The sequence below is a fragment of the Eurytemora carolleeae genome, unplaced genomic scaffold (genome assembly GCF_000591075.1).
Source record: "Eurytemora carolleeae unplaced genomic scaffold, Eaff_2.0 scaffold143, whole genome shotgun sequence".
In the NCBI taxonomy this organism is placed as follows: Eukaryota; Metazoa; Arthropoda; class Copepoda; order Calanoida; family Temoridae; genus Eurytemora; species Eurytemora carolleeae.
This window is the reverse complement of record NW_019396656.1, coordinates 76,703-96,358: the sequence shown is the minus strand read 5'-3', so window position 1 is coordinate 96,358 and position 19,656 is coordinate 76,703. Positions and strand designations below refer to the sequence as shown.

The 19,656-nt window shown below is 31.2% G+C and overlaps 1 protein-coding gene across 1 annotated transcript in view; it reads right to left on the bottom strand.

The window, feature by feature from the left end:
- The window catches only part of LOC111706989 (calcium-activated chloride channel regulator 1), a 34,569-nt gene extending 16,472 nt beyond the window's left edge, over positions 1 to 18,097 (bottom strand). The window contains exons 1-5 of the mRNA XM_023479954.1: positions 17,922 to 18,097; positions 6,650 to 6,781; positions 6,319 to 6,407; positions 3,505 to 3,654; positions 755 to 887 (exon numbers count right to left, since the gene is read on the bottom strand). Coding sequence (XP_023335722.1) covers positions 755 to 887; positions 3,505 to 3,654; positions 6,319 to 6,407; positions 6,650 to 6,713 — 436 coding nt within the window. The 5' untranslated portion in view covers positions 6,714 to 6,781; positions 17,922 to 18,097. The remainder of the gene's footprint in view (positions 1 to 754; positions 888 to 3,504; positions 3,655 to 6,318; positions 6,408 to 6,649; positions 6,782 to 17,921) is intronic.
- Positions 18,098 to 19,656: the final 1,559 nt, after the last annotated feature.

The following is a 19,656-nucleotide window of genomic DNA, read 5'->3' as shown; positions in this document are numbered from 1 at the left end:
TAAGTGTTTCAAGATACACCAATAAATCAACTAGAAACATTGGGGGCACCAACGTTTATCTTGCCTCTCTATCGATCTATCTATCTATCATTGTGTTCGCTTTTTTTTACATTTTTCAGTATTTTGTGAAAAATTGTTTTCATTTTTTAAAACTGATATCTATCAGTTCGTTTGTCTAGCCCGGTGTGGTATCGTTTCATCAAAGTTTGCTACTTTTTAAATTTTAGCTTGCGAACTTTCTAACTGCCATGTTCATCAGTCTGTCTATCTTTCTATCAGTGTTTAATCCATTAATCGATTAATTAATTCATGAATCTGTCCATTTAATCTTTACTACCTATTTAACCTACACCAGGGGTAGGTCTTAAAGTAAATATTTGGCTACAGACTTAAATATTGATAACAGTGCAGATAGATACGGCAGATATATAGATAGATAGATAGATATATAGATAGATAGATAGATAGATAGATAGATAGATAGATAGATAGATAGATAGATAGATAAGTAGAAATATTGATGGATAGATAGATAGATCAATTCAACAGATAATTTTACTAATTTATAAGCTTATACATCAATGTCAACTTATCTTCACATATCTTAATCTTTTAAGTCAATATTTTTTGTAAACTTTTAATATTTTTTTAAAAATTGAGTTTTAAAGCTTGTGACTTAAACCACATTTAAAAGATTATATTTTAAATAATTTCTTTAACAAATTGGTGACGCTTTGTGGCGAAAAACAATTACCTAGGACGGGGGTATCGTAAGACCCTGTAGGTAGAATTTTATCTTGAATTTTGAAAAAGTTTGGGTAAAGAGGGTCGTTTGGGTAACCATGCTCATCAAATACTCCATATCTGTACTTGGACCATTCCTGAAATAAAATAAAATAAATTTAAACTGTTTTCTGTTCCTACCTCACCATAGTTTCAGTAGAAGTAAATATTTCCATTTACTGTTATAGCACCGATTTAAGGATTCATAACTCTGATTGGATAATGACATAGATAGAAAGATAGATGTTACTACGATGCAATTTCTATTTGTTCAGAATAGACAACAAACACATGGCTGAACCCTGATTGGATCAGGCGCTAATGGACTCCGTTTTAAACGTTTCACAAAGGAATTGAGTTTTTGCAATAAACTCCGAATATCTAATCCCTGTATCTTTGCAACCGGATGCTGGTATCCTTGATACCAACTATGAATTATGTTTGATAAAATAGCCTAAGTTTGACAAATCAAAGGTTAATAAGATAAAGGGATTAGAAAACCTGAATTTGTGGCAAAACAAATTTCATTTTTCTTCGACCAGCAAAACAAGTTGACGTCAAGCTTAACCAAAGACACACTCGCCACAAACTCTTATTTCGAATCAGTTTTTCTTTTTCAATTCCTTATGCAGTGAAAACTTTTGATGTATTGTCTGCTTGATCTTAATAAAAATCATAAAGGTTGAATGGCTATTTGGTCTAGGACCGAATTTAATGAATTTGAGCTAACTACAACTGTGTCAAAATCAAGAAGATTTGAATCAGTGATTCAGGATTTGAACTGGCCGTATAGGTAGTACAGCAACCTCTCCAATTTATTAAATTCGGTACCAGATAATTGTGAGTTAATAAGTAGACAGTTCTTTTTTAGTAAAACTTTTTGTAAAATATGAAACTTAAAAGGTTTGTTCATTTTTACATTAATCAGTATTTAATCAAATGAATCTTAATTAAGTATGTTTTCTGTATAGTCTACTTGTATGGATACTTCAATTAGTGCATTCACTTAATAAAGTGCATTATTCAGTGATAAGACAAGTTTGCATGCAAATGCATCTGGGGGCTAATGATGTAAACAAAGATCGACAAATACAGATGAAAAATATTTAAAACATTCATAACTTTTTTGACTCAAAAAGTAAAAAACGTTTTGTCTTTAAATGTTTTGACTTTTTAAAGTTTGATTATATTTATTAATATTTACAAACAGAAATGTCGAATTTCGAATATTTGTTAAAATAAGCAACTTTTAATGACTTTTAAAATCAGCTATTGGTAAATTTGTAAATTGTGTGTATAACACAATTTACAATTTACGATTTCTTAAAAGTGAAAAAATTACATTAGAACCTTAGAACATTAGCAAAATGTATGAGAACAATTAAAATGGAACTCGCCTCTAACTCAAATTTTCTGTTTCTTAAATATTTACAACCTGAGGTCGCAAATCTTTATCTTTCGAACTATGGAAATCTGCCAGATATATAGTTTCAGTAGAAGTTAATATTTGCATTACTGATAGCCCCGATTGAAGGATTCATAACTCTAATTGCATGATGAGATAGATAGAAAGATAGACGTTACCGTCATACTATTTCTAATGGTTCAGAATAGACAACAAACACATGACTGAACCCGGATTGGATGAGGCGCTAATGGACTCGGCATACAGGAGTGCAGATATAATAGTTAAATAGTTTACTCCATCAGGTTACAAAGATTCAAAAGTTTAGCACGGAGAATCGGTATTTATTTTGCAATCAATCACTTAAAAAAATTGAAGATGTTATTCTAAGTGATCTTACAATGAATAAGTACCATATTGGATTCACTAAGATACCATTGTAAACGTTGTCTGGTCAAGAATCAAAAGTTATTCGTCGTCATCTCTATCTAAAAATTGATTCTGCCTCCAGAAAAAAATGTAGGATATTGTGAGAATTAAACACTTTTCAAACTAGAAATTCGATCAAGGTTTAAATATAGATAAAGATAGATTGCGCATTAGACGACATTTTTCATCTTGAAAGATATAAATGTACAGAGATGTTTTAAAGATATTCCTATTACATAAATTAACTAGGTCGGTTGTGAACATTGGCTGTTCTTATGTCATTGTTTTTTTTTTATAAATTTCTTAAATTATATGATTAGTTTCGTTTCAACATTTATTTAATTCATTGAATTATTCCTAATTTACTTATATATCTATGTATAAATTTCTTAATTGTATTTTTTAAATAACTTTTAATTCAATTGTCAATTTGTTTTTTCTTTGAAATAATTGTTAAATTCGGTGATTAATTTCTTCTTGCTTGTAAAATATTTTGATTTATTTATTAAGATTTCAATGAGGTTGTTATTTATTACATTTTGGTTGATTTTGTGAATTGGCAGGAATTGGATTCGAATTGTATCAAACAATCGATTATTCTAAGAATCCAATTTTTTTATTATTCAAGAAAATTAAATAAATGAACTATAAATTCTTGATTAATTTATTAAAACCAAGGTTTACTCTCCATGCACTCCAATGTACGGTAAATGTTGTCTCCTAAGATAGATAGATAAAAACCTAATATGACGTCACTGATTATAGAAGCGGGAGTGACGTCATATGAGGTGTTTATCTATCTATCTTAGGAGACGACATTTCTCCTACATTGGAGCGCATCGAGAGTAAGCATCCTTATTATACAACTTTGATGATTAAAAGGCTACCTGATAAGCTACCCCTGATGCAGGATAAGGAACTGACATGTGACATCTAGCATCTCTCCAGTATGATGGGAGAACCAGGGTGATCTGAGCAAAGTAAACTCGGCGTTCAAGTCCCTCGTTTAATACTCCAGATGCTTCCGTTAACATCTCCTATAATATACAGTGGTTTGATCTAGGAAGAAAACGAATAAGTGGAAGAGAAATGGTACTGGACCGAATTGAAAAAACCAGTTCCCATGGTGTGTAGACAGGTTTCTTACTGTAGCGCATGCGCACATGAAACTCGCATGTTAAAGAACTACAGATGATGATTACTTACTGCAGTTTGATACGACAGACCACACTATATTTTTATCTGACCGATAAATGTATATTGACTTATCGAACAGCCTTTTCTAGAATTATAAATCCCTTTTCTTGGCAACATAAATATGTTTGTGATAATATTTGAGCTTCTACTACTGCCCGCCATTTCTTAGTTGATAATTGAGCTAAATTAATTCAAACAGAAGCAAATTAAACAATTAATATTTTCATATTTTCAAAGAGGCTAATAAGATCAAATTGTATTTGAGGAAGACATCATGTTGCAAAGATATTGGTATCAGAAAAAATGAGTTTCAGACAAGTATTAAACCGAATATTGAATGACGGAGACTGTGTATGTCAACGGGGAAAAGGATCTACATATAAGAAACTGAAGAAAGTATTAAGTTTCAGAAATTTCTTGTTTTCTTCAGATTTTTATGGGAAAACCTGACATAGACGTGGGAGTGATTGAATACATAAATCATGAAGTGGGTTGGGGGGGAGGGAGCAAGGAGAGAGGGGGGAGGGGAGGGGGGATAGGTTTAGGGCGGATAAACTAATAATTATAACTTCTTGAAAATCTATCAAAAGTTAATAATTATACAACACACGAAGGGAAAAAAGGAAAACGTAAAAAAAGTTGAAAATTAAAGAATTAGAGTAAAAGAGAGATATGAAAATATGCAAGGATAGATGATAATCTTAAGAAAAGGGGAGTGGAGATTATATATGAGTCATGTTAAGAGATGAGAAAATCATGAAAAAAAAGATGGGAAAGAGTCAAGAAAAAAGGGAAGAGTCAGGGCAGATATGCATTATACAACAGTCAAGGGAAGATGGGAAACAGTCCAGGAAAGATGGGAAATAGTCAAGGGAAGATGAAAACAGTCAAGGAGTTTAAAAGATGAGTAAAAGTCTAGGGAAGATGGGAAAAATTAAGGGAAGATAAAAAAAGTCAAGGATGATTGGAAAACAATCAAGAAAAGACAAGAAAAGTCAAAGAAAGATGGAAAACAACAATGAAGGACAGGAAAAGTCAAAGAAAATCGGTAACTGGGGAAAAAAGGAAAGTAAAGAATCAAAGGAAGATGAAAAAAGGAAGATTGAGACAAGTATAGGGAAAGGTGAATGAGGGAGGTTTAAACTAAGGTATTGAGCTAGAGGCCTATATGGTTTAAAAACTGTGTGTAAAAACGAGCACGAACTCAACAAACTAAATCATTTCTAACCAATTTTCAAACCACGAATACGCACACCAAGGATTCTTCAAATGAGGATTGGCAACCAGAGATTTTTTATTATTTTTAATCCTTTTCATTTAAAAGTTTTTAAAGTTTTATTAACTGCTAGACTTCCTTCGAATTTAACTTTAAGTTGTTGCTCTTATATCGATTTTTTCGTGGATTTTTCTGGATCTAATTTTTTTCAATTCTAGCCATCCATAAACCTTCTCTGGGATCATGTGAGGTCCCACCAAAAACGTAGGCCCGATCGGGTCAGCCTTTTTGATGTTTATCGGTTACAAACAAACACACAGACAATCAAATATGTATATATGATACAGATAGGTTCAAATCAACTGACTATACTCCTTTCATGTTCTAATTGTCTAATCCTAATATCTTTTCAATCTGAGGTCGTTTGAAATAGGGTTCCACCATTATGATTTATAAATGTTCTACGCGATTTGGCATTTAAAGAGAGGGCAGCGACGACAATCATTGTTTTATTGGATTAACTGTATATACACCAAAATTTATTTACTGTTAATTACTCTGACTACCCCATACCCTATTAAAGTATTTAAAAATGCCCTGGTTCGAACATTACCATAAATACTTGCTACACCCCAAGGTATGTATAATGTATAAAGAATCTAGGCCAATGGTTTAAGTATATACATAGACTCAAGATAAAAAATTTGAATATCAGAACAGTAGAGTTGAGAGAGAAGGTTTCATTTATCTGTTCAACTTTTTGCTACCTCAACTCGGGATTAGGAGTATTCAAATAAATATCAAAGAGATACATAAAGAAAATGTGATTAAAACTTTTAAATTGCTAAAAGATATGTTAAATATTTTATGTACTATAGTACTAAAAATGTATTTTTCTGAACATGTACAGGATACTATATACTCTAAATGTTTAAATACATGCAGATATGCACGCGTTTAGTCCATTGATTTCAGGGGTTTAATGGGGGGGGGGGGTGGCATACAGGAGAAAAAGGAGGTAAGTTATTTTTGTAATATAAAATCGATAAAAAAAAATTTTGCAACGATCTGAATTATGCAAGGCGACTGTGTAAAGCAGACAAAATTTCAATCTTTATTAATTTGTTTTTTTCGGTGAACATTTGTGAATCAATGATTTCGAGAAATTAATTGAAAAATCCTTCAGGTTTTAAATAGCTTTTTCAGTAGATGGGAAAGGGGCAGGGGTTGAGATACAGAAAGTTCAAATATAAAAAAGAAAATGTATTTGAAAAAAAGCTTTTTTTACCTTCAAATTCTGTATGTATTTATGACAATCGTCTTCTGGCACATTGTCGCCAATTTTAACAACAATATTTCTATATCCTCCATCACGTCCTAAAAATAAACATTTATTCGTTTTTACATAAAGAATTTCTTGTTATTATCTTAGATTTTGTTGCTTATTTTATCAACTTGTAAGAGATTCTTTTTAATAAATAATGAAATAATAAAATAACACGAAACGTGTTGCGGATTTTTGTTTTATTTTTATTGATAGTTTTCAAAATGAAATTTTTTTAATTGTTCTCAATTAAGTATAAATTTGTATTTGAAAAAAAAAAATTGAAAAATCCTACCTATCGTTATACTGGAAGCGTAGGACAGAAATGTGAGTAAGGAAACAAAAATTTTCAATTTCATCCTAGCCTGCAGGATTTAAAATTAAACCGCTAATTCACTCATTTACCAACCTTGAACAATGTACATGCCTGAAAAATAAATTAATTATTATTATAAATACAATGTTTATAAAAATTGTTTGAAAAGTAAAGTTAAACAGATAAAACTAGAAATTCAGCAAAAAAGCTAAAAAACTCTAGAAAACTAAAAGTTAAGAGTTTGACATAGATTTGAAGAAGGTTAATGAAAGAAATGCATGACAGAGTCCGTGTCTCATGAACACGACATAAATCTAGGAATTCGGCTTGAAACCATTGGCTTGAAACACATCAGTGCAGTATTAGGCAACTTCAAGCTTCAAACATCATTCTACAGTCATCCTGTTCTTTTCATTAACCCTTTCCATTCATCCATTCATCTATTCATCCTTCCCTCCTTATAACTTTCTCATCCAATCTTAATTTAGCCTGAGAAAACAAAATGGCTGAGTTCTTGTGTCAGCTGTCCTTCAATCCATCAACAACTTCACAGATTTCTTCAACACAAATTCCCTCCCGAGAAATTTTGCATATTCAGTATCAAAACAGAGTGCGGGAATACGCACAAATTGAGGGCTTTAAAAATGCGCAAAAGAAATGGGCCGAAAGTTTTTTACTAAATGCGTCAGGAGGATTGATACGCCAGAGTTTTGAATAAAGCGCCAAGAATGAAATAATACGCTGCTCGAGTTTTTGTTGGCTCTGTATTTGTCTGTAGGTCTGTTTATGAATGTATGATGAATATATAGGTTATACTGCCACCTGTAACATACATACTTCAAGTGTTCTTATTCTACCTTCAATATATTTAGTATTAGTCACTCTATACAATACCCACAAGTAGTCCCTAACATACCCCTTTGAACCTCCCAAAAACCTTGTTTTTGTTCAACTTTAATTGAAAACAGTTCTGATTAGTTCTGCTTTAAGATACAGGCTAAAATAACGGGAAAACCCAAAATGAAAATAAATACAAACCGTTTAGCCATTATGAGCACATTTTCATTTATAACTATTGTTAATATCTCGTGTTAAACATTTGTATGAAGTATTCAAAATGTAATTTACAATATTAACCAATAACAAATACATAAAATCCGCGAAAAAAAGTTAAGATGGCGACTGGCATAACTTTCAGAATACAAATGGCGCCAAAAATAAACTTCAAGATAATTACAAATTCTGTTTTGCAATGAAGTAATTAAAATATTTTAGGGAACGGTTCATGAAAAGCCCGCGTAATTAAGATAAATTTAACAACTTAATGAATTAATAATGCTAATAAACGGGCGCGGTATAACCTGAGTTGAGTTCCTAAAGCAAGGTTGCCTCTTTAAATAGACTCCGACCCCCCCCCCCCTTCCCCTTCTCTTGTGCTTACATCAAATATTTTAAAATGTAAATTTGTTCTTTTCTGTTTTTTTAAGTTCACATAGCTCCAAATTGGGGGTCTCCAATGGAAATCTGGGAATTTCCAATGAATAGCAAGGGGTTTCCAATAAAAATCTGGGGGTCTCCAATGAAAATCAAGTGGTTTCCAACAAAAATCTGGGGGTCTCGAATAAAAATCTGGGGGTCTCCAATAAAAATCTGGGGGTTTCCAATGAAAATTTTAGGGTCTCCAATGAAAATCTAGGGGTTTCCAGTAAAAATCTGGGGGTTTCCAACGAAAATACGGGGGTTTCCAACTAAAATTGCAGTTTTTCTACATCCTGTTGTGCAGAATTGTTGCAGTTCATTATTCCTAATTGAACAAGTTTAAGAATACAACCAATCTTTAAACAGATCACGCAAAGATTAAGTATGTCTAAGTACATTCTCTGGCTGTATCAGAATGAACTCAATCACGTTCTGATATACAGAGTTACCCACAAAGAATGAGACTGTAAAGACGACCGGAAACTCTTGAAATATGGCTTATTCAATGATTTTGAAAAGAAACAAATAAGTTTACGGATGCAGGGAATCATGAATGTAATGAATCAGAAAGTATAAATTCCGTACAATCCTCTCTGAAGTCTCATTCTTTGTGGGTAACCCTGTATTTATATATATGTAAAGCTCAAATTGATTATATTCATGTAAAATATAGGTTTATGGGATAAAAGTTCTAAGTTTTTTTTACACACAAATAAAACATTGTGTTTTCGAAAAAAATTGTTCAGAAAGTTACAAACAGATACTAAATTTCTAATCCAAATATGATAAATCCGTTATAAAATTTAAAAGAATTTCTCTGACTAAAATCGGGTTCTTTAAAACGGTAACTTTTCTTTGAATACTTGCGTTTACATTTTTGTAGATTGTTTAGTTACAAAGGATTGGTATTGGACCACAATATATCAATTTCACGCCATTTCAAGAGTTGACATCTTTCACACAGATAATTTGATTAACAAAGGTCAAGGATAGACGGGGAGGAGGGGGGAGGTGAATAACATTTGAATGAAACCCTTCATCTTTGTGGAATGAAATAATTTCCTGAATTTAAGGAGAATGTTTATGTTTATGTTTAAGGAGAATGTTTATGTTTATGTTTATGTTTAAGGAGAATGTTTATGTTTATGTTTATGTTTATGGTTAAGGAGAATGTTTATGTTTATGTTTAAGGAGAATGTTTATGTTTATGTTTAAGGAGAATGTTTATGTAATCTATAACTTTCTAAGAAATGTTTAGACATTTATTTTTACCAAGATTAATATTTTTCAGACCTAATATATAGACAGGGTTACCAACAAAGGATGAGACTTTACCCAAAACCTTTACGATCCAAGGGTTAATAAATTCGTCTGCTTTGAATAGTCTTTTACTAGCTTATTAAATGATTTGACAAAGAACAAATTAGTTTACAGTTGCAGGGATTCATAAATAAAGGAGAAACTAACAGTATTAATTCCGTACAATCGTCTATGAAGTCGATCTCTCCAACAAAAAATGTATGGTTGGCGGGTACCGTTAAAGGGAGTGACCGGCAATGCATAGTAGTTGAACTGAGACTGAAGTATTAAGAAGAAATTTGTTAGGATTCATTCGGGATGTATAAAACGTTTTAATGGTAATCACTGAGTTTAACTGATTAAATAACGACGACGAAATATGTATCAAAAATCCGACAGTAAACTAATTAGATGTTTAGGAACATATTTCTTATTGTAAAAGTGTCAAAAAATCAATGTTAGAATCAATTATTTCTTTTTCATCATTATATTAAATTTCTTATTCATTACGAATTTTTTCGCAGATTTCTACAAATTCTTCAAATGTCATTTTTTCAATAAAAATTCCAGTTTTATAGGTCTCTCATGAGTCCTAAAAATTTCTCCACAACACAATAACATTCTCAGTTCGACTACCATACATTGCCGGTCACTCCCTTTGAGAATTGTTTATAACACTTATTAGACAGAAACGCAACTAAAAACTGAATAAAGTGTCGATTCTTAATTTTAATTCTAGATGTTTTGTTTTTATCCAATGAAGCTGTTCAATTAAATAATCAATTATTTCAATGATTATCCATTCTACTAGAGACGTGCTAAATCTTTAATTTTGGTGATTTCAAATTNAAGGGGAGTATTGGGGGGGGGATGGATGAACGAAGGGGAGGGGTAGAGAAAGATAGATCACACCTTTACAGGAAATATACAAAGGAACTGAGTTCTATCCTCAAACTCGAATTTTCTAATCCCTAAATATATCTGTGCAACCTGGTGGTGTAAGCATCTGGTATTTTAAACTTAAACTATCTTATCAACATAATTCATAATTTGAAATATCAGAGGTCAACGACATCGGGTTGCAAAGATTTATAAATTAGAAAATCAGAGTTTGTGGCATAAACTCAAATCCTTCAGGATAAAGCAGATAAGAAAAAACAGAAATTAATAAATTTTAGAAATTTTTTTATTAATAAGGAGATTAAGAAAATATAATGAAATATATACAAAAAAAACATGTCACATTTAGAGCTATGGGGGGCAGTCAGGGTTAAAAGGTGGTACAAAGGGGAGTGGGGAAAAGGCGGGGAGGAGGAAGAGGAGAGGGGGGAGGTAATAAAAGTGGGAGGAGTTTAGTTAAGATAGTGCTTAAATTAAGATATAATGGCTGAATTAATTAGTGTTTAGTATTAGAAGTATAGTCTGCAAATTGTAATGTGCAAAAACTAGTGTGAAATGTGCAATGTTTCGTGTGCAGAAATTAGAGATGTGCAAAAAGCAAATTAGAAATTGAAAAAAAGAAAAATCATTTTATGCCAGTAGCACTGAAAAAATATCTGACTGTGTATTGTATGTCCGTAGGTTTCTAGTGTGTGTCTGTGTGTATTGTATGTCCATCGGTTTCTAGTGTGTGTCTGTGTGTATTGTATGTCTGTGTATGGATGTCTAGTGTGTGTCTGTGTGTATTGTATGTCCGTAGGTTTCTAGTATGTGTCTGTGTGTATTGTATGTTTGTAGGTTTCTACTGAGTGTCTGTGTGTGTATTGTATGTCTGTAGGTTTCTAGTGTGTGTTTTGTTTGTGTGTGGGTGTCTAGAGTGTTTCTGTGTGTATTGTATGTCTGTAGGTTTCTAGTATGTGTCTGTGTGTATTGTATGTTTGTAGGTTTCTACTGAGTGTCTGTGTTGTATTGTTTGTCTGTAGGGTTCTAGTGTGTTGGGGGGGGGTAAATGTTTATACTACTAACATATATATAAAAATCTATAAAATTGGACCAGGTAGATTTTTTAGATGATGCAAAATTTTATATTGTAACTTTCTATTAAAATGATAGTAATATTATTTCGTAAACAAAACAAAAAATTAAAATAAAAATCTTTTTTCAAAGTTATTTGCTTATTGGGGCTTCCTGTAAGGTTAGAATTGCCTTTGTATAAATATTTCCAAGTTGGCAGGACATGGAATGATTTTAACAATAGAGTTTTAAATAGATCAACCCACATTGGAGATACAGTTCATAATGCGCGCACGCGCGCTTTCCCACAGGTTTTGGAACATATAGAGAACTTCAAACTATAGATAGAAGGAGAACGTAAAATTTACGCAACATCACTGGTTCGACTTTGTGACCTCGTAGCTCCTCTTTTTTACGCAATTGTGAATACAATGATAGTAATCTCTCACAAAAATCTTACTATTATGTTCGTCATTTCGGATAAATTGTTAGTCATTTCTAGCAAAATGTTATTTCGTTGAAATGTTAAGCATTTAGAATAATTTCGGCTAATTCAATAATTTAGAAATATTATTAACATTTCTTCAAAATTATCACTTTGCTTTAAATATAAAATTAGATTTCATAATTTTTATTGCAGTTGTAAAATATCTTATTCGACATTAAACATATCTTTACATGACATTGTGACAAATTTGATAATTTCAATATTTGCAAGTTTATCTTTCCAAATAGTCAATATCACAAGTATTCCATTAAAATAAAATAAATGAACTAGTTTCGTTTTTTTTTAATCGCAAAAAAAATCATTTTACAAGGCAGTATGTATTCTTTAATAAATGTTTATGCAGTGCGTAATTGTTGCATTTTTAAAATGCATTTGAAATTCCTGCATGCGCCGAATTGTAGGGATAAAGGAATTGAGTTTTTGCAACAAACTGAGATTTTCTAACCCCTATAGCTTCGCAACCTGATGGTGTAAACCTTTGATATTTCAAACTATTTGATCTAACAGAATTAATAGTTTGAAATATAAAAGGTCTAGGAGAATGGATTGCTAAGTTATAGGAATTAGAAAGTCAGAGTTTGTGGCAAATACTCATTTCCATTGCATTATTGCATTAGGATAAGTTTTATTATAAACCTATAAAAACAATACAAATTCCCATTAAAAACTCCCCCCCCCGTATACAAATTTATGAGGGTTTTCAGGCCGACCAAACGTAAAACCCCTCTTGAGCATAAATACCGTGAAAGTGACAATTTGAAAATATTTATTGCCTCCTAAATTCAAATTGGTTCACTCTGGTTCATATGCAAAAACCTAGGCGTGTGTAGGCGAGAGAAAAGGGCGGCTCAAAAAATAATTTTCTATATTTATTGATCTACAGTTGAAATAATGGATATGTTAAATGTATAGAAAATTATATTCACGAAATATAATTGAATACCCCCCTCCCTCTAAATATTCTAACCCTCCTATGCATGGTGGTTTAACAAATATAAAGCTTCAATTAATTTTAAGATAAGGCAACAAATTAGCAAAATGTGACGCTCCCCTCCCCCCTTTATGTCAGCCATACTGAAGTTGACCGAATTCAAAAGGAATTTGTAAATCTATTGAATTATTTTAGCCAAAACAGATCATTTTCACACAAATTGAAGAAAAGAATTGCAGTTTTAATGCATATGTTAAAAATCTTTACGTACTATATAATGAGAGAAAAAAAAATAACAAAAAAGCTATTTATAGATTTTTTTTTTTCAAATCCCCGAATTTGTTTGAATAACATGTTTGAAATTTCTACAATGTTCCGATATTACACAAAGTGTACGGGATTCTTCTAACAATACACAACCTCTAAAAAGATATATTCGTATAAAAATATCTGAAAATAGAGTGGGGGGGCGGACATGATTAAGAATAAAATATCTACATAATATAAGAGCGCGCCACGACAGGAAAATGGAATATTTGAGAAGACCGCGACAAGTAAATTACAACATCGACTTTCTTATGCACATCCAACAGATATTTTCATTACAACGTGCGCCCCACATATTTGAATATTTATGAGCATCTTGTAAACGCGCGTTTCTAAAAAAGTGGGCGTTTCTTAATAACTATAAGCGCGCGAATATATCCTCCCTTTGAAAGTGCAATTAAGAGCGTGTATATAATGCAATAATATTAATGAGGAACAGTGAACTATAGATTGAAAAAAAATATTAAATTTTTTTCTTTTCTTTTTAGATTTTCACTAACACTAAACTATTAAAAAAATTGAATAGCCCCTTCATATATTGAAATCACGCACCCCTGACCCTTTAGTAAAAGTAAATTCAACCTAAGTCTGACCACGTCCTACTGGGTGCCTGCTTTGTCCGGGCGATACAGTACAAACTGGGACCAGAAAGGTTGACCCGGCTCGGAAATTCAAATGTACTACGGCTTCCCGTGAACTAGAGAGGAGACAATACTAGTACGACTTTGTTATATCGTAGCTCCTGTAGTTTTCATTTTACGAAAAAAGAAAATTTATCATGTAAAATGTCAAAAAATCAAAAAAAATGTTATCAATAGCTAACAAGAGGAGTTATGATTAAAAACCTTTTAGATTTCTATCTTATGCGAAATTTACTTTGATTTGTTCCAATTTCTATCCCCCTTAAATTCACCTCATTTGACTAAACCCCTCCCCCTCCCCCAATCCACGTATGACCTAATAGGTGATTAAGAAAACTAATATGTACCCTTGTGTCCTATATTCCACCCCCCTCCACCCCCCAAAATTGTTGAAATTACACGATGTCAAGTATAATATATGCAAGTTTAAGTATGACATCAAACTCTAAATTATTGAATAATTCCTCGAGTTCATATGAATATTTATAGGGGGTCATTATGCATGGCATATATAGTTATTGTATAGTTATTATTGTGCCAAATTCAAAATTCAGATTATTACAAAAAATCGCAAAACTAACTTTAAACTTTAAATTGTAAATACAATACTGAACTGTTTTAAAATCACTATAGTTTCAGTAGAAGTAAATATTTCCATTTACTGTTATATAGCGCCGATTTAAGGATTTATCTCTAATTGGATAATGATATAGATAGAAAGATAGATGTTACCACCATTACTATTTCTATTGGTTCAGAATAGACACCAAACACATGATTAAACGCTGATTGGATCAGGCACTAATGAACACCCCTTTTTTTGTTCATCAATGAATGATATCCCTTTTATTGCTGAAAATTAATTATTTCTAATTGTGGTTAAAATTATGCCAACAGTCCCTTTAAGGCAGTGATAAGGGGGGGGGGGTATCGTTTGTTGGGCAAATGATCAATTATTCTAGAAATACGATAATTTATTATTAATTAAATGTTAATTGATTAATTTTAAGAAAGATAACTAATCAATGGACTCCTAATCAATCTTCTGGCAAATATAAGATTTCCTATAATGTAAACAAAACTGTGGTAAAATTTACCGCATTCAATTTTTGATTAGATTTTTTTTAAGTTGACAAAAAAATTAACATCGGCCACAGACTCAAATTGTCTAATCACCATATTTTTGCAACCTGATGGTGTACACTGTACACCTTTGATATTTTCAACTAAGATTAATTGATCTACCAGAATTCATAGTTTTAAATATCTAAGCTTTACGGTTATGAAATGCAAAAAATATAGAGATTAGAAAATCAGAGTTTGTGGCAAAGACTCCTTTACAAGTTAACGGATATAAGATTTTGATCGGGTTTTGGTGTGGTATCCAAAACTATTTATGATGGATAAATATCTAAAAATATTTTGATATAAATATTTGAAATGAATAAGATATTTCGACTAGTTATATTATCTGATAAGCATATTTGTACACAACTGTTTAGTATCTCAGTGTGAAATACTAAATATTAATCATGGACTTATTTAAACGAATATAAACGGACTTATCATAAATAAAATCAAGCTTAACAAAAGAACTTGAAAAATAGTATTCTTATTGCGGCGCCAGTTTCCATTAACAGAAGAATTAATGTAAACCAATTTTGCAAATAATAATGATAATAAAAGATAAAATTTGAATTTTCAAATCTATATATAAATTTGGCTTGTCTTCTTGTTTGGGTGTCTGTTTGTTTGTTTGTATTCAATAAACGTCAAAACAGCTGAACCGATCGGGCCCAAATTTTTGTGGGACATCACGTGACCACAGGGAAGGTTTATGAATGATAAAAATTTTTTTAAATGTGTTTTAAAGGTTTTTAATTTTGTAAACATAGCGAACAAAATCCATATCTTAAAAAAACTTTCATATCTTAAATGTAGTTCTTATAAACTAGTACATTAAAAATGATATTTAGCAGTCCTTGCATTTCTAAATCCATATTTACATATATTTATCGATTATAAGCTTATCTAGTGTAAATCTAACACTTCTACATCACACTTTTGAAAAATAATGTGAACGTTATTAAATTAAAGTAAATGCAATACATATTATATATTTTCAGAAATATAATTTTAAACGATTTTTTGCTTTCAAATGCAAAAAAAATCATTTATAAATGAACCATTTCAGATTTGAAATGTCAATATTCCCAAATGTTTTTCCAGTCACCTTTCTTTTTGAAAATTAAATAATAATGTTAAAAAGCATTTTTTTAATCTTGCTTGCTTCAGATAAAATGTATTCTAGAGTAGCCGCTAAGTGATCTTTTGTTGTAGAACAAATATATTTTATATAATAAATAATTATCTAAAGTTGATATCTACTATCTAACTATGCGACCAGAAACCTTAAAGGGACTGTCCTCGATATTTTATGTGTCTTTTCATTTAAAAAGGGGCACTACCCGATTCACAACGATACTCCCTTGTCGTTATCTGATTAATAATGTGAAATTCTAATCTGTTCAATTCTAACTCATTCCAAAACTATTTCTTCAGCTGTACTCCGAATGTCACGTTTATATAGAGAACCGCAATTGAAAATAGTCAATTTTCAAAGAGATGTTAATGGATATATCCAGTAAATATTTAAGTGAATCGGACATGCCATAGCACAATAAAAAAATGGAGGGTCACTTAAAACTACTGAGACAGGTTTCATCTACCAAATCCAAGAATTTCTACGTAAAACAAAGATTTTAAAAAAATTGTGTGGTTTAAAACAATGCAACTCGAAGAGAAATCCCTACTTACTAGAAAACCAACCACCAAAAATTCAAAGAATCAGAACAAACGAAGACTCCAAGACGCCCTGGCATCATTAAATTCTTTTAAATATTTGCTAAAACTGTGTGCTTATGCTAAACCTGTTTTCTGCCAGGAATGTCTGCTACGAAATCTGAGCATGATCCAAATTTGCAATAATTCCCTGAAGCTCTCGGGTCAGAGATCTTTATAAAACCCTCCCCCCCCCCCCCCCCGTCTCCAAAAAAAGCACAAAATTTAAGAAATTTCGAACAAGAAATGAAGTCCCAGTGCCAACAGATATTTCCTTTAATGGTTTTTATTTATGGAAAATATAAAGATAAAGATCGTCAATTGTGTTCAAACCTGTTCAAATAATAAATCATTTTTAAGAAACAAGTTTGGTTTGGTGAATTTACTCATAGTAATGGGCAAAAACTTTGTTATTTTTTTAATTTTTAAGGTTTTTGGACTTTTTAAATACTGTGAAGTGTAAACTTGTAACTGTTCCAACATTTCATAAATGCATAATTCATATTCTGGAAACATTTCTTTTTTAAAATTTAAATCTTATAGAACATTTTTTTTAAATGGTAGTTTTTAGTTGTTTTTTAGTTTATTTACTCATGTATCTTCTCCCAGGGTCTAAATTTTCCAGTGTCCACTGTAATAATAGCAAATGTTTAGAATAAACTATTTTAAAATTAGTATTACTTCTCAGATTTTACAACTATAGATGATCCTATCTCAGAACCATTTTTTTCAAATAGTTCGTTTAGGAACAATTATCTTTCTTAATAATTATTAATAAAATTCTAAAACTTACTAATTTTAAGAGCAAATATTATGAAAAGAATACTTATCAACAAACGAATGTGTTCAAATTTACAAATCACATTTTGAATTAAATTTTAAAGATTTTGTTAACACAAATCAGTATTGATTAGAGCAAAACTGAATTGTTAAAGTCAAATTTATAATAATGAAAATAAAAATAATAATAACAATAATTATAATAATAGGAATAATATTGATAAAAATATAAATAATGAAAATTATAATAAAAAAACAATGACAATAATACTAATAATATCAATAATAATAAGATTATTAATAATGATAATGATATAAAATTATTATTCAGCTTGATTTTGCGTTTTATTTAATCGTATAGTTAAATTAAACAGTAAATAAATATTTCCTTAAATGCTTACCGCAGTACTTTAGAAAAATAAATGGGAAAACTGTTTTAAAAAAATCTTTTTTTAAGTTTTAAGTTGTAACATATTTAGATATAAAGCTTACCTATATATCTGACATCAATTTCTGGCAACTTTTATTTCAAAATCAGTATCCGGAAAATCACAACAATTTAATTAGGATAAAAATCACAAGATGTTTTTAACTAAAATCACTAAATTTTCCGGCGTAGATTTTGCGATGTTTGCAGGTCCGTGGTCGGAACTCAACTGGACATCCGACATTCGTCTCTACCAGGTGTTACGGACCAGACGGATAGGTAGATAGATATACCGGGGATAGGTAGATAGATACCGGTAGGGGATAGATAGATACAGGGAAGAGAAGGATAGATAGATAGCGGAGAGCAGGAGAGAGCGGTAATGTTCTGGTCCTAAATCCTCATTTCAAGCCTTTTAAGATGCTTTGATAGAGTTTAATCATGCAAGGTTAGGACCCAGTAAACAACCAATCAAAAATGTCAAGCCATCAATTTTTGTAAACCTTTAAACCACATGACAGGGGCGCTCACAGGGGTGGGAGTGGGGGTATGGGGCTGAGCCCCCACCTCTCCTGGAAAAGTAAAGTAAAGTTTTGGGGGAGAATTAAACTGAGCCCGCTCCCCCTTGAAGAGTTAGAACAGCTGTTAAACCCCCCTCTCTCTTCTTGACAAATTCCTGAATACGCCCCTGTGTGCAAATACTAAAACATGGCCTAAATATTTAAAAGAATCATAATTGATAATTAGTTCAAAAATGTCCGGCCTCTTTCGAAATAAACTCAGTTTTCGTCTGGTATTTGAAAGCCACCAAACAGAGCATATAAGACAAGATTCAAATTAAAATATATAAACTTTGTTCTTATTATGCTCAACTATAAGTGAAAATCGTAAAAATCCTATTTTTATTTTTGAAAATGGGTTCCAAATGGAAGACTATTTAACCTGGATTTAGAATTAACAACTTTGCCTATAAGTATCGTTAAAATCTCCACCTGTTCTTGTTATTTTTGTTATTATTATAATTAGCTTTAGATCGTTTGCAGGTTCCGGTCATCTGGCTTATATAGTAACATCATCTAAACATCACTACCACTGTGAACTTGACATAAGGAGGAGGTCAAATTTATGAAACAATAATTGGTACGAATTTGTAACCTCGTTGCTTATCCAGATTTAATGCTTAAGTCACGCAAATCTGCCCCTTCAGTAAAAGTAAATTCAACCTATGAGGCTTAAAGTCTGACCGCGTCAACCTTGTTCCACCGGCTAGTCCTGTCCATAGTGCTATGTAGTATTTACAGTACAAACTGGGACGGGAAAGGTTGACCCGGCTCTGAAATTCAAATGTACTACGGCTGCCCGTGAAGTATTAGAAACTCAAACGTATCCGGTTACATTTTAGAAATTCAAAACATTTTTGTTATTCTCTATATGGATCTTATTCTCTATATGGATCTTATTCTCTATATGGATCTTATTCTCTATATGGATCTTATTCTCTATATTGATCTTATTTAAGAGTTTAAGAGTTTTGATTAAAAACATAAAAGATTTAAATCTGATGTGCAATTTACTTTAATATTTAAGCTAATGTTATAAACAAGGTAAAAGCATATTTTGAAGTAAGCCAAGTTTTCAAACCCTTGATTTGTTTATTTTCTCCATATTTAGAGAGAAAATCAATGAATGTAAACATTAAATATGTTTTTCATGACTTTGAAAATTTTAAAATCAAACAAATTTCAAGAATATTTTTTTTCTATTCATGTTCAGCCATTCGGAATAATTTAATTTCTATAC